This window comes from Centruroides vittatus, unplaced genomic scaffold, assembly GCF_030686945.1.
Source record: "Centruroides vittatus isolate TY-2023 unplaced genomic scaffold, ASM3068694v2 contig_882, whole genome shotgun sequence".
Lineage (NCBI taxonomy): Eukaryota > Metazoa > Arthropoda > Arachnida > Scorpiones > Buthidae > Centruroides > Centruroides vittatus.
In genome coordinates, this window is record NW_027122574.1 from 1916180 (window position 1) to 1938767 (window position 22588).

The 22588-nt window shown below is 30.6% G+C and overlaps 1 protein-coding gene across 1 annotated transcript; it reads right to left on the reverse strand.

Annotated features, from left to right (window-relative positions):
• Positions 1 to 6735: 6735 nt before the first annotated feature.
• On the reverse strand, positions 6736 to 21309 carry LOC136983369 (QRFP-like peptide receptor). The gene is made up of 6 exons (XM_067280084.1): positions 20919 to 21309; positions 15980 to 16167; positions 15614 to 15871; positions 8031 to 8132; positions 7161 to 7323; positions 6736 to 6936 (listed from the first exon to the last, which is right to left on the reverse strand). Exons 1-6 carry the CDS (start codon positions 21262 to 21264, stop codon positions 6776 to 6778), a joined length of 1218 nt encoding a protein of 405 aa, XP_067136185.1. The 5' UTR covers positions 21265 to 21309; the 3' UTR covers positions 6736 to 6775.
• Between the last annotated feature and the right edge of the window lie 1279 nt (positions 21310 to 22588).

Consider the following 22588-nt stretch of genomic DNA (forward strand, 5'->3'; position numbering starts at 1 on the left):
AGTGGACATTAATACGAAATTTCTTACTAGAAATGTCGAAGATGTTTAGTTTTATGTAACTGTGCAATCATTTATAAATTAAATTAAATAATCTTCTTACGCGAATACTAGAACTTATATAATACAATTGGTAGTACGTAACCCGGCTTTGTAAATTTTAAGTGCCTCCAGGTTTCGAAGGTGTTCCACACGGTCAGCTCTTATGCCGGGGTCCGTGGCATATGTGGATAGCGTGGTGGTGTGCCTTTTATTATCGATACCGTATTTGTGTTCCTGCAATCTTTTATTCAGAGAGCGTTTTGTGGACCCGATATAAACTAACTTCCTTTGAAATTGTTGTCCCAGAGAGGAACCATGTATACACCCGGTGCTTGCTTTTTATTGCATCTCCTTGCCGCTGCGGAGAAGCCCATAAACAGTGCTGGGCCTCTTGTATGCAATCTTAGTGTTGGTACGGGAGGCAATCTCTCTGTAAATGGAGTTGAAATAGTTGTTGAACTCTACCACTACACGACATTGTGTGCCATTTAGGTCGTGAACTTGATACACACAACCTTTTCTATGCCTACTCCACACGAATGGCTGCACACGACACATCTAACACACGTGTAGCGACACGTGTGTTAGATGTGTTTTCTAAGCGAAATTGAATGTTGAAGTGATCGATAATAGAGTATTTATAATTTACATATTTATAACTTCCTCATTTAGAAAGTTTATGGTAAACTAATTAAATCTGTTTTAATTCATAGAGTGAAAGATAATAATTTTAAGAATATAAGAGGAGTGGGAAATTAACAAACGAAAAGGGCGATTAATATTGAGGTCTATTTAATCCTTCACTATATTCACAATCTTATTTTCGAAGATTTTAACGATAGGCTGTTGTTACATAACTATAAACATACCTTATATAATACGTTATATATATATATATATATATATATATATATATATAATTGTCCTTGTCACGCGGAAGAGTCTCTTTATTTTGAGGCTGTTCTTCTCTTCAATACTAAAAACGTGTTTAAAAAAATCTCTCGAAGACACCCTTTTTATTGTGGAGTGTTTCTGTGAATTTCAATTACATATTTAAAGAATAATTAATCATCATTCTCGGGCCACTGATTAAGATTCTAATTAAACACCCGAAAACAAAGTGTTTTTTTTAAATGTATAATTGGAATGTATAGGATGAAATTAATTTAATTTTCTGTTTGTTATTCTTCGAGTGTATAAAGAATAGGGTATGCGATAAGTATAAAAATATTCAATGTCTGAACGACAAAGTTGTTTAATTATATATGAAAAACCATAAAGAACTGTGATTTTTCTGTTAATGAATGACTTTAAAAGAGTTATATTTAAATTGGTTATTTTTCAATTTTATTTTTAATAAATTTCGGCGAGTCTAATCAATCTGACTAAGAAAATTCACTAAATATACAGCAGAATGTGTGCTTAAAGAAGGAAGTTTGTACAGAAGTAGTAATAATTAGTATTATAATTTTCAATGTAAACTCATTCAAAATGGAAAAATAAAAATACGCTTAGATTATAATACAATTTTTATAATTAAAAAAAACCCTGTATGCTTTCCTTGTGTGAAATCTTTATTTTGAAACTAATTAGAAGATATTTCTCTGTTCTTTTATGAATTAAAGTCTCTCTTCTTTCGTTATCTATTAATTAGCCAATATTAAAACGAGAAACAAAACTCCTTCAATCGTTATTATAAAAACTTGATTAAAATTCTTATTAAATTTAGAAATCATTTTGATGAATACCAACGTAAAAATAGTAGAATAAATAGTAAATATTCGCTGTAGAAGAGTCCAAGAAAAATACTTCAAACATTTTAATTTTCTTCCTTTTATCGAATGTAATTTAATTTAATTAGTAAATTTTTTATTATTAAATTTTATGAATTTGTTTTCGTAACATCTTGAATTCTGCATGAATACTCCATGAAGTTGAATGCTGATACGTTCTGCGAATATTTAATTTAATTTAAACGATAACTTTTAAAGGGTTATTTCTATAATTAAATGTTAAATTAAGTAGAAATTTCGCATCGTATTTATTGAAATGGAGATTTTTTAATAGTAGACTTTTATTATTGAATGTTTAATTCCTTACATGAGCACTGATGCTTCGGGATATTTTATAAAAATTTAATAAACTAATCGCGTAAATAATCAATTATCATAGAAATTGTGTCGATTCAACACGGTTCTTTCCTTTTACTAAGTATTTTTTTAAATATGAACTATGTGAAGTTAAGAAGGTAATCGTAATAATTATCATTGAATAATTTACCTTTTTCTCCGTTATTATCAATAATATAGTCTATAACTTCCGTTATTATAAAATGGTTTTGCTAATGCCCAAGTTCTTCTGTAGGAAACTTTGAACTATAGTGAGATATAAAACAATATACGCGTAAGTATAGTGTAAACTTCCGTTCGCACAAGACATACACTATTAGCAAACTAAATCTGTCGTTCTAATGATAACAAATCGGAAAATTAATAAAATATATCGACAATTGAGAAATAAAATCAAACTATTAAAATTGTCATTTGTAACTATACTTCGCATCTTCGCCACAATGCAATCATTCCACCCAATGATCACGTTAAACAATCGATAATTTAACCAAAATGATTAAAGATAATTAAGAGAGATTTCATCCAGCATCTCCATTATCACTAATTATTAGAGTCGATAGAGATGTGGAAGTAAGTTACGCTAATTACGATTTTATTTAATGATACGAAAATTCGTGAAAGATTTTCTGTGATAAATATAGACTTTTAGATAAACGATTAAAAAAACGGTCAAAGCCAGTAAATTTTTTAGACGTCAACCATTGTTCAAAATCACAATTAAATTGCCATTTGCATCAGAATGCAGAGAACGACACTGACTCAATAAACTCAATTTCTGTATAGGAAACGTTTTAGAATTTAATAGGATTATTAGATTAATGAATGATTCCTTATTACTTATTTTATATGACAGATAACAACACCTCTAGCAGGTTTTATTTACAAATAATACATTTACAAATTACTTCTTAAACAGACCTCATTTCCAGTCTTTAGATGATGTGTTCGTTTTCAATGACGTGCCTGTGTTTTACGTCATGACATTCTTTTTTTGTTTGTAAAATACCATGCAAAATTTTTAATATTCATTGTTCTTAAATATTATTACAATAATTAGTCATTTCAAACAAAAAATTTTATATGCCACATTTTTATGTTTTTATTTTAACGACATTCAGGAAATCCTAAAATGATAATAAGGCAAAACAAATGTATCCTTCAATATTTTTTTATTCCCACGAAAGTTTAAATAATATTTTCTGCCAGACTAATATTACTTTACTTATAAAAATATTCAAAAATCAGAAGAAATAATAAAATATCTTCATATGTATAGGAAATGGGACGAATCCAAGCATGGAAAGCAGTCTTTAACTAAGCATAAATCAATAGAGATTTAGTTAAAAGCAAATATTTCGTTAAAGTGCGAAATGGTGAAAAATGTTAAGTGAAGTGGGTAGTAATTTATCTATTCCTTTTGGAAATACTTATTTTTTTTATATAGAAATGAAACAGAAGTTCTTACAGACAATCAAAACAGATATGTGACACAGAAATTCGGTTTCGCCCTTCGGGAAATCAGTTTGGCCGAGGTATTCTTTCGAAAATTTCGGAATAAACTTCAATACGAATTATTACTTTCTGTTATAACAAAATTGAAATTTATTGCTACATTCAAAACTTCTAAATACTTGCCAATGTTATCGTTTATTTCGTATGCACATTACTAAACAATACTAAACACCATGAAAGGAGTTTGTTCACGTGAATGAACGAGGAATACAAGGAACAAGGTGTTGTAACAAGGATGTTCGGTTCCTGCAAGAATTTTTTTAAAAAAAATTCTTTGCAGGAACCGAAGAACAATTTATGTGGGAAAAAGTAGTAAACTGAGATTTTGTGGCATTCTATTCGTTATATAAAACAAATGATATTTTGCCAAACAAATGGTTTTTCTCCATATTTGAAAAATGAAACTCGGTTGAGGAAAGAAGGAATAGGAGAGTCAGAAGATGATAAATGACTTCTTTGTAAATTTTATTAATTGTTTCACATGAAAACAATATCGTTCGAACCTATTGTTACATCGAATAGAGAAGAAAATCATTAGAAATTAGTGACTTAGGTATAATTAGCAACGTTAAAATTAAGTGAAGAACTTCATCATAAAGGAGTTATAATTCTTTCCAGTAGAAAGAAAATTTTCTTTACGAACGGTTTGACCGAATAAAAGGAATAAACTAATTATTACAGACTGATTAATGGACTTCTATTTTGTGAATGAATTTTTAGGCTTTAAATGAATAATATTACTCTTTTTTTAATATAATATATAATGAAATTAACTTTAATAATTAATTTTCCAGCTGCCAGTTACGAACATTATCCTTTAAAAATTTAACAATACATTTAGATCTAATTACTATAATCCCTTGAAATTTATTTATAAGAGTAAACTATGTTGTGTCGTTCCTTCAGATATAATTAACGAGAATGATTAAAAGCATAATTTTGTTTAACATTGTTAACAGTTTAAGAATTGTCTTCAGTTAATTAGAAACTTCATTACTCTCTCTCTCTCTTGATAATTTTTTATTATATTTTAGTTGGTAATTTGAGAATTAATGAGAAATTAGTAATTATGATTAATTATTTTTAAAATGCATTAGAGTTTTTAATTAGCCATGAATCTATCTTCTTTTATCTATTATCTTCTTTTTGTTCTCATATAAAGAAAGAAAAATTGAGATTATGCATTAAGACATGCGAAGGATATAAGAAAGATAAAACAAAGTAAAGTGATAGTATTATAGAACGTCAATTTACTTTAAATTCAGACGTTCCAAATGTTCCAGGCCACCATTGGCCGAGTGGATAAAACCACTGAACAATTGGAAGTTGGTGACCAACGGGCTGGCGAAGTAAAGTTTCCCGGATTTCCTTCACATTTGTAACACTAAAATAGGTGCTAGTTTCCCGTAGAAAGTCCTCCCGGAAGGCATCCCGTTTGGCACATCGCCCACTGAAGGAAACAAATAAACCAATCCAAATGCTCGAACTTTACACTCCTTCAAAATTGTATTGCTAGAAAGAAAGTTAAACTTTACTTTCTAATATTCAGAATAAGAAGAATTTCATCGATGTCAGTAAATTCGGCTGTTGACATTTTTCGTTCTTAATAAATTTCGTGCTCTTTCTGCTTTACGAATTCTTTTTAAACGTCCCGTATTCCAACATCTCTATTGATTCAAAGCACATCTTCTCAGTTAAAGAAATGTTTGCTAATGAAACGAGAAAATGATGTTAAGTTTTTAATCTACTTTAAAAATTTCTCTAACTTTTCAAATAACTCATTTTACTTTATATAAGTCCAGTATAGATAATATTAAATCTAGTGTAAAATGGATGCGAATCCCTATTGCACAGAAGCTATTTTCTCTTGTGTCCCAGGAGTGTACTCAACCCAACGAAACGTTTTCGATACGTTTATTAACGAAATTTTCTAACTAATCTACTCTAAATCTTTTTAAATTTTTACATAATACAATAAAAAGAATGTACTACGGTATTTTATTTTATAATATTGTATCTATATATTAAATAATCAGCAAGAAATTAAAAATTGAAGGAATAGAAGGATCGTTCTTAGATTTAAAAGACGATTCTAATGTGAAATGATTATCATAACACGCATTAATATTTGTCTATCGATAAACATAATTTGATTTTAATTATTTGCAATTTTTCGTAAAATTTGGAACCGAAACGACGTCATTTTTTATTAATAAACTTTTGATTTGTTTAATAATATACAACGCTTTTATGTTACCGTTATTTGTTTCGATGTTTTATATATTCATAATTAAGTAATTTGGCATATATTTATTTAATTACGCTGAATTTATGAGCAAAACAAATGCTTAGAAAAGAAGAAATTTCCTTAAAGAAAATACGTCGAGCGAATAATGAAATTTGATGAAGTTACAAACAGAATATCATTTATCAGATTAGACACATCACGTTCGCATTAATTAATAATTAGATAATAACAAAAAATCTTTTGTGCCTTTTTATAATTCGATATAATTTTTAATTGAATTTTCCTATCCGTTTAATCATCAAAGAAAGCAAAGTTTACATTGTCATATATATTTAGCTTTTTTCCGTCGGTTTGTCTGTCTGTCCATTATCCGTCACGTCTATAATACATCTCTTATATTAATATAAACAAACGTAAAATGATTTCTGTAGAATGGAGTTTTCGTCGATACTTCATTTCCATAATTATCTGTAGAATTTGTTTCCATTAAGGATATTTAATGCCAAGCGCACTTTCGAATATCTCATTTACATACGATACAACCGAAATTCATTTCAACCGCATTATAATAACATTTTCAATTAAAATTATAGAATAAATAATTATTAATTTAATATTCCCATTGAGAATAAAACGAAGGATAATTGAGAAATATGATTTATTCATCCGAATGAGATTACAATATATACAGTAAAATTTTCTATATACAAATTGTTGCAATTTAGTAATTGTTTACCATAATTTACATAACTACAACAGGTGTTAAATATTTCTCGAATGATTCAGAAGATTAAGAAAATCGAAATTCCAAGAATAAAATGACTTTTGAGGAGGGAGGAACTTATTAAAGCGGTGTCGGCTTCGTCTGTTTAGTATAAGGAAAGTGGGGTTTATTCCCGTTGACGGGTGACTTCAGTTCCGTTTCCTTAATCCCATTGGTCAATTTGCCCCTTCCGTGAGAAGGACTCCACGTCACTGCGGTGCTAAAAGTCATCCGAGAACCTTCTATAAAAATAGAAAACGGTAAACACATAGAATTTTGAGTGATCCACGCGGATGGTGTTTCGCAGAAGAAAACTTTTCTATTCTCTGGAAATAATAATACTCAAAAGTTATAGAAATATATAAAATAAACAATAGTTGAGTCGTTATATCCGCGTATTGTTTTCTTTTTTAATTAATTATTACAAGACACTTAATACGTAAATTAAAAGATACATTATACTCACGAGGACGTTTAAGATTCTTTACTCCATAATTACACTTCAATAATTTAAGGAAAGCCTGTCGAAAATTATTGTTGAATCCTCCGTATATAATGGGATTGAGTGCGCTATTGGAGTAGGCGGCAAACGTGGCGAAATAATTCAGATTTACGAACCATTCCGGTAACTAAAATACGAAATCGTCTTTGAAATTATGATAATTATAGGAGTATTATTAATGCAAATCACATATTTGTCTGTGTAAGGTATACGTCCGGCGCATAAAAATATTGGAATAAATAAAATTGATGATAACATTTACAGAAAATTGTTATCTCGGGAGAGCAAGAGAAAAATTGCTTTCAATAAATAAACAGAAATAGCGTAGGAAACACGCGTGATAATACTTTAAAGAAAACAGAAATTGTGTGTGTGTAATTCACGTCACTACAGAGAAATATCGATATATTCGGAATATCCAGCATTTTTATCAAAATATCTAAATGTTTTTCCTTAAAATGATGTAAATTTACAACCTTAAAAAATATATTTTCGATAGGAAAAATAGTTTATTACAAATGTCAATGAGCTTATTTACTATTAAAAACACGATTATGGCCAGAGAGCATATGTTATTGCTATGTTATTTTTTGAATACGTATAGAAACATAATTAATTAAATTGGAAGTAAACTGTTGAAAGTAAATCATCATGGGAAATAGTTTTAATTGAAATTTGCTTGCAGACCACAGGTTAAACATAAAGACTGCTATATACGTGCAATTGTCTATTTGTTTTTCATAAAACGTTAGCATCAAGTAATAATATTATTTTAAGAAGTAAATTATTATCGATATTGTATATTTAATAATTTATCGATAATCATTAACTTACAGGAGCATCTTTATGTCCAAACTGTGAGTAGAGAACGATGATCTGGAAAGGCATCCAACAGAGAACGAACACCACAAGAACCACACAAACCATTTTGATCACCTGAAAACAAATGATTAGAAGTAATTAATATACATTACTAATTAGATTCACGTATTGTATTAGCTGATCTAAACACTAAATTCAGCTTATTACTCAAAATTTCCATTCACGCCGTTAATTAAATATACGATTTTTTGAGAAGTAAACCATTCATAATAGAATTTCAACAAAACTTTTGATATTTTAACGATAAAAATTAATTGTTTTATTTATATTATCTTCATATTTAAATATACTTTTATTTATTTAAAGAAAATATAGTTGGAAGTTTTTACTTCAACAATGGTTTATACAGAAAATATCTTTATATTTTAAATAAAATTAATTAATTAAATAGTTCAATGAATCGAAGAGAATCTTAAAAGCTCTTTTGGCATAAAGACGACGAAATTTCTAAATTGCCAGATCAAAGTATTGATTTTTTTCTTCAGCTAGTTCTTTCGTCTCTTGGCATTCGTTAGATAGACCTACATTAGTAAAATTAAACCTTTAAATGACAGGGGAATTACTCGTAAATTTTAATTAATAAATTATCCGACGGTTTCTTTTTTAAAATCTTTAATGTTTTTTCGTTACAATGCGAGATCGTCGCCATTTTCGAGAAGGAAGATTTAAATAATTTGACGAATTCGATAATAGCAAATGTAGTGAGATTAAAAATTGCTTTGTTAAAATATGAATACAAGACAATTATTTCGTGTCAGACGAGGAAATTTACCGTCTTCATACAGGAAATAACTGAAGCATTAACGTTTTTAACACATAAAGTTTACTACGAAGGAATATCGCAACAAAACTGAGGATTTAGTAAACGAGACACGTTTCGGTAACGGGTCATTTTGCAAATATTTCTAGTTTTATCATTTTGAAAGTAAAGCACGTACTGTTAGACGACGGCCATCTCGATTCTTCTATTGTAAAATCGAATGGCATTACCATTATTCCAGTAACTTATATGTAGCATTAACACGAGATATATAAACGTTTACATAAATTAGTTTCATTTCTATAGATTATAAACGATTTCCCGTTAGAAATACATGATAAATTAACCACTTATAGATAAAAATTCTTTAAATAATGTATTCTTATTATTAAAAAATTCAAGTAAAAACATTAAATATTCGGTTAATTCCTTGTAATCTGGTGTCTATTGACCACAGAATATTGGCGAATAGTGGTTTTATAACAGTAACAAGTTTCATAGAATATTTATTTTATACTTAAAAAGAATAATTACGGGTGGATTCGACATTGAGTCGAAGATTAAAATTTCAAATATAGAATGAAAATAAAGTAAAAGTAATGTGGAGAATAAGGAATGGCTTTTATTTTATTCAATAAGTCGAAAATTATATTTTGTTTGTCGTCTTCCGGAAATAAGATTTCGAAAGCAATTTCTGTATGGAAATTAAGCGAAAATGTTTCATTCAGTAAAGAATATATTTACGGTTAGAATCGAATTTCGTCTTCTGTATTCACTCACGTGTTCCCAGAAAATATGTTACACGGGAAATGATTCTCAGCTGACGTATTTTCTCACGTTTTAGCTGAAAGTTTTTTTTTTTAATCTCAGAAATTTCCTTTGTTTTAACGTAGGTTGAAAGAGTTTCAAACTAGAGACTATTCATGTTTTTGTGTTATAATACATCAAATATAGGAAAAGATCTAGTGCAGTTTGTAAATGAATTTATGTCGAAATATTGATCTATTGCGTTAATTTTTAATGTTATTCTATATACCGAATACGATAACTTAAATGTATAATCACCTTTCTTTTACTTGAGTTTCTTTGTTTCGAAACAAAACGTGTTCACGGAATTTTCTCCGATTATTGTACTCGCTGTTATCTATAATTTGAATTATAAAACACCCTTTCAAATAGTTTGATGTTACTGAAACAACAAGCGAATGTACAGCACGTACTGTACATACATTTTATTTTTGTATTGTTAAGTAATTACTAATTTTTCACACAACTGAAAAAATGCAAAACAAACGAGAGAAAGAACACCATATGCGACATTGAAGGTAAATAATTCGTTCATTTTTTTCTATTTTCAAAATATAAAATCATAAATTTTCTTCGTAATTGAAGAAACTTTAAAAAAATCTATAACAATATGTTGCATTCCAGATGAAAGTTTAAATATCATAGAAATTGTATTCATGAGGATGGTTGGAGGAAAGAAAGAGATGATAGGAAAATCGATTCTGTTAGAACCTATTTACATAAAAAGTGTGCTTAGAATTATCAATTTTTCATATTTGTATGTATTAAAGGTAAATTTGTCGATTTAAATTGCATTTAGAATATCCTCGAAAATATAAAAATTTTCAAACAAATAACTTCAAATGATTCCGATTGTTTCAATTCACCTTTATCTTCAAGCGTAAACCATAATTCTTAATTTAAGTAAAGTTTAAGGAAAAGTTCTAACAATCATAACATTTACAAGTTCTGTAAATTTATATTTTTTAGAATTCATGAATTCATATTGAATCCCTTAGTACTTAAATTAACAGTTGATATTCGAAATAAGATTTAATAAACTAGTAGATGAGAAGACGAAATGAATTTATAATACAATCGGCTTTCGACCAAAAACACAATCTGTTAGAACAAATTTTCGATTAATTCCCTGAAAGGTCTAAATCTATTTAACGATAACCGGCACGACTATTGTTAAAGAAAAAGTATTATGTACTACTACTTTAAGGTGGAGAGCATATATTTTAAATTAAATACATTAAAAATTGCAGCCCGACACTGTGACCATCTCACAATAAGTAATTATTTGTTCGTTAATTTATTCGTACAGTTTTCCTCGTCGACAGCTTTTACGCAATTATAACAACGTTGTAGGTTAAATAATGTTACTCTATTATAAAACTTTGAATATATCTTACAACTATAAACTTACAACAAATTTGACTTCTGAGGTAAAATAAGAAACAAAGTAATTTCTGTTGCAATATCAGTCTCAAAAATACAGCAAAAATAAGCAGTTTTCTGGACATAATCTATTATACAAAGTTCAGGCACTCAATTTTCTCAAACATAGCACTGTATCCCTTCGTCGTTGATGTCATTGTATTCGCTGGAAGGACTTGTATGACGAAACACACAAGATCAAGCAAGTAAAACTTGAACTTTTTTCAAGTAAAACTGATTACTCTGAATGTGCACAATAGTCTCGCCATCTTTAAGCCAAATAGCTCCAAATTCCATTTTCCAATTTATGGCTTTTTCCATGAGCATTATATCATCGGCTTTTTATAAATTATGAATAACTAGATTATTAAAATTAATGCATGATGAGTGTACTTCTTACGTTAGTTTAATGAGAAAAACGATCCAAACGTTCTTTTCTTCGACCGGAATTAACATCACAAAGCATTCAACAGTGTTGAAACTATAATATGTAGTGTCTTAATTTTAAAACAAATTCTAAATTCTAACAATTTTTATTAGGATTTATCTCATAACAAACGAATCATTTCATACGTTTGAAAGGGTTAAATATGATTTAAAAAATGATCACTTATATTGCGCCATTTTAAATATACAGATGCTAAATATAGCTTAAAAAAATAACCGTTCAGAATATAAAACTAGAAATTACATTAGTGCATGTCATTAACGAGTTGTTAAAAGGAGAATGCTGACAGAGTTTAACTTTTATCTACATTTACGAAGCGTTTGAATTATTAATAAGTCGTTATGGTGTGTTTTGATGGAGAACACTTTCGAAATTGCACGATGAAAATTCATTAACTTCTTTAGGCTTTTTGTATAACATTTGAAACTAAATAACTTAATAATTACTACAAAATATCAGCATTATTTACTAACTAAAAACAATTTTTCAATTTAAAGATTTGATGTTACAATTAATGCGATAAACTTAATAATTCAGAATTTTCAATGGAATACATGACCTAATATAGACAAATATTCATATAAATGCTAATAGATCCGTATTTGTTCAATTTATACTATATCAGCTATTATGCAAATGTTTTGATTCATCTTACTGTAAATGTATAAATTTAAAATCGAATTTTAACTATAATCTACGATACATTTGTTGTATTTATAAATACTTTATAAAAATACGGTTATTTTACTTATTTATTAAACGATAATCAATTTAGATTTCAAAAAGTTGTTAAACGTAATGTCGGCTTCTCTGTCGAACTTTAAACGTCGTGCAGGAAATACAACTGTACAGGAGCAACTAAATTTTTGTAACGTTTCAAGGTATATTACGTCAAAATGAAACATTGTAATTGTAAGTTATTAGCATTGAAAATAACAGAATTTTTCATATTTTATCATCTCGTGTGAGGTGATAGAATAATAACACTAGCAGTCTCACGCTCTACACGTCTTTTTTATCGTGGGAGAAAGGCCGTGTGGTGGTTTCTCTCATTTTTTTTATTAGAATAAGTGAACCACTCCTATGGGTGTATAACACTAAGAATACGTATACCAAAATACATGATACAAAGTAAAGATAAAACTAGTATTCGGCTTTTAGTGAAAACTAAAACTAGAAATTAGAAATTATAGTCTTTTCTTCCATGTATTTTGAACATAATTGTAAAAAGCATCAAACAGTGGCTTCTGAACAAGCATGTCGAGTGGACATGCTTGATAGATCATATGGTAGACGGTGTCTAGGTTATCTGTAGAGCAATAGCAAGAGGCAGTTTCTGCCCGGTTATACATCGCCAGGTAGCTTCTAAAATTACCATGCTCAGTAAGAAGTTGAGCAGTAGCAAACGTTAAATCTTTAAATGGCGATGAGAACCTGTATTCAACACTAGGAAAATAAAGTCTTGTTATTTTACCAGTTTTACTGCTCAACCATTGTTGATTTCACTTCTGCGTAGCGTTGTCATGAATGTAATTTTTAAGGCTACTACGCGAGAGAGGGATGTGAGTGTAGTCCAGGTCAGTGTCCTTTTCAGCTGACTTAGCCTCAAAGTCGGCTTTTTCATTTCGTAGTATGCCAGTATGGCCAGAAACAAATATAAAAGTTATCTTATTTACAAGATTTTTAATATGGTGCTAGATATGTGTGATTTTATTGCTATTGCAATTGGGATTTAATAGAGCTTTTAGGACAGACTGAGAATCACTGTAAATGTTGATAGACAGAGTTTTGTTTGGTAATGAAGTGGCCCACCGAACGGCTTGGTAGACAGCATCTTCTTCAGCTTGATATCTGGGGGTATCTATACCTTCTAACATATTTTGGGCGAAATATGTCAGTTTGGAGGAAGATACAGATACTTGAGCCGACATGAAAAGAGCTTTTGGACTCATCTGTGTAGATATTAATGTCTGCATGGTTATCCATGGAGGAAGCAGATGACACCAAATGTATCCTGGGGATAACCTTGATTACAAGATGATAGTAGGGTAATTTCAATGTGTTAGCATATGAACAACCGTAGATAGAAGTAGAGATCGTTGTTGAGCCTTGATGTTTGTAGTTCTGATGTAGCAGTTTCACCTTTTCCACAATACGTAGTGGCAAAGGAAGGAGCTCTGCTAGTATCAGAGAGACATTAATAGAAACAGTTCTGCAGCGCTTTGAAATTCTGATGCACACTCTTGAAAAGAGAGTAATTTACTTGCTACTGAATTTTTACTAGTTACTGATCCCAGCTAAGCCCGCGTAAAGTAGCATTGGTTGTATTGTTCCATTATGTAGAGTTTTACAAGCTTTATGATTTAGTCCCCGGGTGCACCTAGCACATTTTATCAACATGTAGTTTATTTTCTTGGCCTTAGCCAAGATGTAATCAATATGGTAACAGAATGTGGTTTCTCTCTATTCTCTCTTGTTTTATTTTGTATGACGTTTCTGTTTACACGTGCACTAGCTAGTCGATCTGTCAAAGTATTTTGCGTCTTTTTGTGAAAATTAAAATTAATATAAAAATGAATATTACGACGTTGATTAATGACGTTAATAATAAAAAGATTGTTAATAATTAAAAAATAAAGTTTTTGTAATTCGATATATTGTAAACTAAAGTAGTAAAATGTAATAAAATATACATTAAATTTAAAATGCCAAATGATATTCGATCATTCAAATATCAACCACAAAGCTAAATAACTTATACAGTAATATTAATAAATAATAAAATGTTACGTAGATATATTATATGTACTTTGTTCTTTAATGTCTTTCTGTCGACCATAGACCAACTGGAGAAGTCATTACACGAATGAAATTTATTTATATTTCAATTAAAAGTATTTCGATGCTTTTAAATATTTTAAATAAATTAATACAAATTCTCTTATTCTTTAAACATAATTACTAATAAATAATGTCAAATTTTAATTGAAGTTTCCGAATTTTTCTTAATGGCTTTGAAGTCTGTTTTATTTGTGACAATTCCGCTACTAAACTCTTACAAATTTATCTATTTTTGTACAAATAAAGCAACGTTTTTAAATATTTAATTATATTTCTAGTTAATAATATTAAATTTATTACATTTAAAATTGAATTTTTAATGATTAAAAGGATTTGTGTGAAATCAAAAAATAATTTTAAGTGTTAAAAGTATTTAGAAATCTAAAAGAAAATTAGATTTTCCTTGCAACTCGTACCAAAATATTTATAAAAAATTGAGAAAATGGATAAGCATCAACATAATTACACGGAGGAATATGTATTATCATGAAACTAAGGCTTTAAGTTATGGGAATATTAAATAAAATGGAGTGAAAAGAGTTCAGAATTGTTTAAATTTTTTCTTAATTAAAAAAAATTAATTACTATCTTAATAAAACGTCTCATAATCACGTTAAGAAGATAATAAAATTTCAGAGAACACAGATGCTTTTATATTAAAGTCGTTAATGGAAGTTTGCTGAACTCAAGATGGTTGAGTTGAAGCGGGTGCAGCTATTGGATGGGGTCATTATTATCATGAAGTTTTTCGGCACATTCTTAGTGATATTACTATAAAACTCCATTCAAATTTGAGAAGAGTTTGTTTAGAAACTTATCTAGGAATAAACATTTTTATATTTGATAATAGTCGGGTTTCATCGATTTGGAAAACGGAACAGTACTTCCGTAATAGGAAACCATTGACTCGTCTTATTTTATCCAGTTAGAGACTCTCCTAAGACTTCAATAACGAGACATTTAAAGATGAAATTCCTTTCTCGTTAAAAGGTAGATACACATAATGTAGATGACAATACAACTAGTTAAACATAGTTGCATATCAAAGTCTAGTTTAGGCTATAAATTTATTCTAGGAAACTTATGTAAATTACACAATAAGTCATTTATAATATATGCCTTTAACTACTGTCCTATAAGTACTATCTTTATAAGTTTGTTAAACAAATATCAAGACAATATAAAGAATCTATTGATTACGAGGAGACTTTGAAATAATTTATTAATAAGAACTTTGATACTTTATTCCATTCCTACCTTTTTCTTAGCGTTATGTTGAACAGTCATGTTAGCCAAGCTCCTCTCTCCGGGAACTTTGTTCATCCACAGTCTCCAGACGATTAGGGAATAGGAAGTACTCATGATAACAATTGGCAGGAAGAAGAGAGCCACTGTGACGAAAGTATAATAGATCTTCTTTCCTCTGACCACTTTGACGCATCTGCCAAATTCTTCCAAGTAAATGACTTCGTGGGGCCAAACATCCGAGCATTGTATCTCCAAGAAGTCGTACCACTGAAACGAGGATGGAATCCTGTTTTATAAACAAGGCTCGTAGTTATCACGAATTATCTTTAGTTTGGAATCGTCGCAGGGAACAATATCATTGTTCATTACACTGACCTGTCTCTCCACGTGAGTCCTGAAAATGGGAAAGGGAATGGCGGCTATCATAGAGACGATCCAGATGACTGCGATAACGGCTCCCGTCCTCTGTTTGGTGATTCGAACGTGAAATGGAAACATGATGGCGATGAATCGGTCGCAGGAAATGGCGGAAAGAGTCAACACACTGGCAGTCAGACACGTCACTAAAATATATATGTAATTCATTTAGAAATTTAAAGTAAAATCATTGAACATAAAAGTGAAAAGAAATTATCGAATATGTTTCAAAATATCTTATAAGCTTACAATTCTGTGTATATATCGTCTACTTGGGCCTTGTTTATTAATAGGACATATTGTATTGGTTAAGTTTGCCTCTCTCTGCTGATCAGAAACTTAATCAGTATAATATTTCCTATTAATAAACAAGGTCCAAGTAGACAATATATATACACACAAATGTAAAACAGTAAAGACATAGAGGTAAAAAGATTTACAAACAATTATTTCGATTTTTCATTTATTTCACATGAACGAATTACGTCGATAAACAATATTTTAATGTTTACATTAATCTGAAAATTTTCTCCGGCTGTCAGAAAATACACACCAAAACTAACACGTTTATTCTTATTACAAACGATTGTGTATATAATAAAATATTTAATGTTTATCTTATAAAAAATTGTGCAAAAAACATTCGGAGAAATATCCTCTTAAACTACACTCCTCAAAAGTGAAATCGAAACACCACGAAGGAATGCAATTGCAAGGCCGGTAGAGGTGACAGAGATATGCAAAGTCGAATAAGCGTAGAAAATGCCTCGGACACGGCAGCGAGCCGAATACGACCATTTAACGGCTGGGGAACGAGACAGTATCCTGGAGCTACGCGATCTCGATTTGTCGATGCGCTCAGTTGTCACGCGTGTTAGGCACGACCTGAGTACTTTCCAGCGTGCAGTAACATCTGCGAACATGTCGAAGAGTGAATGGATCGACTGGCAGATTCGTCGAACGACCAGTTGGAACCCGTTTGCCACTGTACGTGACATCCGAAGCCGCCTGTCGCTGTCAACGAGTGCATCTGTGTCCATCCAAGTCATTCTCAACAGGCTGCAAGCACGGCAATCAGCAACCGGAATGCAATTAACCGCTTGACACAGGGCTGCACGCTGGTGTGGCATCGTCCTCTCGCAAGTAGACCACTGAATGGTATCGGGTATTGATTACGAACGAATCCCACTTCTGTCTGTGGAGGATGACGGCTGTGGACGGGTGTGACGGTTTCACAAGGAACGCTATGTGCCATCTCTTTCGCCGAGGGCCACACCGGCCCCACACCGGACATCATGGTTTGGGGAGACATCGTGTTCGATCAGTGGATATCCGTGGTGCACATTTTCGATACTCGGACCAATATGTCACATGAATTGTGGGACTTGCGGTTCGTCCACTGGAGCAGGACGCAAGTGACACATGTTCCATCAAGATAAAGCACGACCGCACATCACACAGCGAACTCTTACCCAGCCTGAACGGAATTTACATTCTTCCCTGGCCGGCAGCCTCGTCTGATCTCTCTCCCATCGAACACCTGTGGAACCTCGTCCGACGTGAGGTGCGCCGGAGACCACCGCCAAATATCATAGACCACATCGCCCCTCAGTGGACGAGTGCAATATAGGGCCAACTATTGTACTCGTACCGTATGGAGTACAATAGTTGAAAAAAGTACAGTACATGCAAACCATAGTCAGTAGCATTTGGTACTTCTGTGCATTCGGAATATTAGAAGCCAGAAAAGAAAAATTCTCCAACTTAAGAGTGAGATTCGGTGATACTAGTGGTACTAGGAATGGATGAGCCTCACCATTTACTGCCCACGAAAACACCCATCAGTCCTGCCTGATAGATTCTACTGTATTCTGTTTTCTAAATGGCAGTTTAACTGTGATTAAGTGGGATAAATAAATGTTTAAAAATAATTAAGTGTCCATAATATAACACTTCAAACTTTCTACCATTACTTCATTTATGCATGGACAGAAACCAAAAAATAGAATCGTAGTGAAACGGAATTTTCACGTTTCTCTTTGAACGTACAGAAAGGCTAAGCTTTCGTAAGAAATCAATTTTAATTATATAACCGAATACAACAGCAATGACCATAACTGTCTAAAACCCATTATAGCCACATCTCGTACTCGTATTTTCATATTAAAGAAATTTGGCACTAATGACGTTACTTTATAAAGTTTTCCACACTAGCTATTTTCTTTTATCCCTTAAAGACACAGACAATAAAACAAAAATCCGAAAATATATTTGGTGGAAATTTTTGTAATTTTGAAGAGATAAGAGATTTATTTCGCTGTTATACTACTACAAAGCTTTTTAATGATATTTTAGCATATTTATATTTATATATACAGTATATATTTATTGTTAAACATATTCAATAGCAATTATACTTTATCATTTCAAATGCCTTACTATTAATAAAGAGTTTTTCCAGCTAAATAAAGGTTTGTTACATTAAAAAAATAGAAAGAAAAGACACAAACAACAGATGTAGTTTGTCTTCTCCCTTACTTCTCATCATAAAATACATAGGAATAAATGAACTTTCATCATTTAGATGCGCTTACAGCGAATTTTTAATAAACAACACACAACACCATCTTTTCAATAACAGAACATTCAACTAAATCAGACATTTTCATTAATAATCAAACCTTTATCTTATACAAGGAATTACTAAGTGATAAAGTCACCCCGTTAAATTAGTCGTATTGTAGTAAAATGTAATTGATACGATAAGATATAATGAGATCTTAATTATTTACTTTATTTAATTAATGAAAGTTAAAAATTCTTAATTTAGATTTAACGAAATTTGGTTGGAGAGCATTAAACAAGACTCACCCCCGGCATTTTCTCATTAAAGATCGTCCAAGTTTTTAATAAACGAAAAAAGTCTAATCACTTTTAATACTTTCTCTCGTTTTATTTAAACGAGGAAGAAAACTGACGTTCGTTTTTTCTATAAAATCTATCGATCAAAGCTAAATTATGTAAGACGAAACTATAATTACTTCCATAAAAATCACTTTTTACTCTCCCGACTGTTATATATAGTAGAGGGGAAAGTATGACGATTGGTTTAAAAAATGATCCCCCTCGAGATTTCTATATTTCAGGATTCAGGGGACTCGAAACGTCGAGAAATACAAAAGAAAAAAGAAAGCTAGGGGTTTCTTCTCTATGTATTGATGTTTATGTTTGTGTAGGGGGTCACTCAATTTGAAACTTAATAACCCCTGTTCCTTTTGTCAAATTTTGAGGACAGGTTTGTGTATTAGGAGGAAGTGTTTCCAAAAATTAGGACCATTGGTTTGGGAGATATATCCCTTCAATATCTCTCGAACTAATCTGAAGACGTATAAAGGTAATGGTCGATTAAATATCCCTTTACATTATTTCTCTAATCGTGTAACCTGTATTTTAATCTTTCCAAATTGGAGGGAGTTAAACCCCAAAATCTTCGTGTGCAGGACCTTTTAGAAGAGGAATTAAAAGGTGTTTTATGTAAAGGTAATACTTTTTGACATAATTAAAGAATCTGTTGATTAGTTTATCACTTTTTTGTATGAAAACATGCATTAATATAGAAATAGATTGGATGTTATCGAATGGAAGAAAATCTTATCTTCTTCCAAAACCAAGCGAATAATTTAAGTCTCTTCAAACAGAGGAAAGATTGATTATAATTGAATAAAAAATTGATATGAGATAATACATTTGGAAGTAAGAAAGATAAGAATGAAGAGAAAATAACATTTCTTATTTACTTAAAGTAACTACACTATGATAAGAAGAGATAAACAACTAAAGAGATAAACAAACAAGAATAAATAATAGCCTAATAAAAGGATATAATCTTGTCATAAAGATCATTCTGTTAGGTATAATCGAGCAGAAAATTGAAAAAAATAAATATATAATAATTCAAGGAAAAATTACATGATAATTGTATTATACAGTAAATGATACTATTTATCTTAGATAGGTTTTCAAGTCCATAAGACGATAATATCTGACCAACATGCTTATGCAAGCCTATACGTTCTATACCTTCGCTATTTTACGAGGAGACTTTGAAATAAATTATTTATTACATCATAATTTTATATGGAAAGCATTAATTTAATTAATAATCATCATTAATACCTTGAATTTAGTAAACGTGCGTTTAAATATGATAATGTACACTGTACAGTGTGTATAGTATCAAATGAAATAGTTTAACGTTATACCCATTAGTTTTTATTAGTTTAAACTATTCTAAATAATTATAACATATAATTCTAAGTTGCTATCTAGATAAAGAACAAAACTCTTAAGTCTTATCAATAGTTTTTCATTCACTGTGATTACAAAGCTTATCAATATGGAGTATTTCGTGAATATAGTAGGCGTAATGAAACACCTGTAAAAAGATTAACCATTCCTATAACACATAATGGGGTTTTTTGCATCATAGTACACGAGAAGACTGGTAACTTTTGCAATAACCGAAGTCTTAACCCCATCTCTCCTTTTCATTTATGGACAGTCCCTAAGGGAGATTCTTAAGTATGATTCTTATCGTTCTCACGACAAAATTTTAAATATTACAATGTTTTTGACAGAAAATGCGTCAAAATATAAAGTCAAATTGAGTGATAAAATAAGCTTAAGAAGCTGATTAGATGTATATTGGTACCAAAGTTCAATAGAAACAATTATAAATTATCAACTCGTTGATATATTTGCGAAACTCCTCAAGTGTTTTATTGCTAACAAAACATAAAATTTTCTTAAATATTCCTGTAGATAATTAAATAATTATAATTAGTTTATCGAGAAAGTTTATTTAGAAAGAGAGAGTAAAGTCGATAGAAGAACTTACTCTGGGCGAAAGGATTGAAAATGCACATGAAAGGTCCCAACACGTAAATGGGTTCTGTCAGATCGTTGCACAGATGGACCCACATGCAAGTCAGACAGATCAACAGGTCGGCCACTGCCAAGTTGACCAGATAGACGTTGATGGTGGTGCGCATGGAGTTATTAAGACCCACAGCGAAAACAATGCCTAGGTTGCCCACTACTGTGGCACACATTAACAACAAGTAACTCACGATTTTGGCGTATTCCTTCCACGTCAACTCGCGAAAAGAAGTGTCGCTGGGGAATTCTAGAGTAGAGAAATTCAAGAAGAGCCACTCGGAATCGTTGCACGTTCTATCCTCCATAGTTTACTAGGGATGTGGACTAACCGGGAATTGAACACTCGACTGGCTCGTGGGCCAGCGAATGTAGTGGTCGTTCCGATTATCTGTTTATAAACGAGGTATGTCACGCGCACACCTTTCCACGCGGTTTTTCTATTGGTCGTTCGATCGATGACGTAGTTCAGACTTTCTACAAACCGGTGTATCGATCTCGTTAGATTTGTTCCTTTTCCTATGTTTGTAATTGTCACAATTACTAGGAAGATTTATGAGTTATTTTTTACGTTAAAAGTGACGGTGAGATTGAATTTATTTACTATAATATTAATAAACCCATTCAATATATAAAAAAACTTTAGTTTCTCGTAATTTCAAACGATTTTAATGACTTTTAAAGTCGTTTTATAAATACAATTTTTCGAGAATTTTTGAAAAAAAGTAAATTTTATTTCCTGTTAAAAACGATAAAGAAAAATAGAACAATTCGAGTATGTTGACCTCGATTCTATTAAATAAATTCCTCTCAATTATTAACAGAAGACGTCAAGAGAGTAGAGAACCAAGCACAATCTATTAAAGAATTCAGCTATTAAAGATAAACTTTCCATCTCCTTCGATGATAAATTTAAGAAATAGGATAAAGAGCAAGCAAAATAATATTAGCCTAATATATTACCTCGTTTTGTTGAGAGAGATAAGAAAAGAAAATAAGAGTAAACTTCCTAGAAACATTCATAACATCGTAGCCTACAGCATAACGTTTCGACAGGAAATCACAGTTCTATCGCTCGATACTTCCTACCTTCAGAGACAATCATCGAACTTAGCACTTGTTTCTCCATAAATTTTGAGTTATCTTAAAGTCATTTTTATATAAAAATTTAATTGTGTGTTTTAGGTTAAGATAAGATTGATTAATATAATTCAATGCACTCTTTTGTTTCACTTTCTTGCATGAAGTTCGTAAAAGATATTCTTTTATACACAAAGTTTTTATTCTGTTCTGGATATTGTTCCTCTGTAGAGAACGTAGTAGAGTTTGAATGATCATAGAGAATTTTCTATTCTCTCTAATACACTAGAAGTCGGTTCATTCTGGTTGAGAAGTATGATGTACATGGGCAAGTCACTACTAATTTGAGGTGGTAGGTATATATTTTTAACTAATTTAATTTAAAAATTGCAGCCTGGTATTGTTATCTTTCTTTTTAAAACTCTTCAAAATTGTGGGCTAAACTGTGTCAACATTTATCTTTATTTGTGAATACTAATAGTGAAGACAGTTTAAGACAATCTTAACAGGAATCCAATAGGAATATCATTAATGCAGTGGTTTAAACTACAA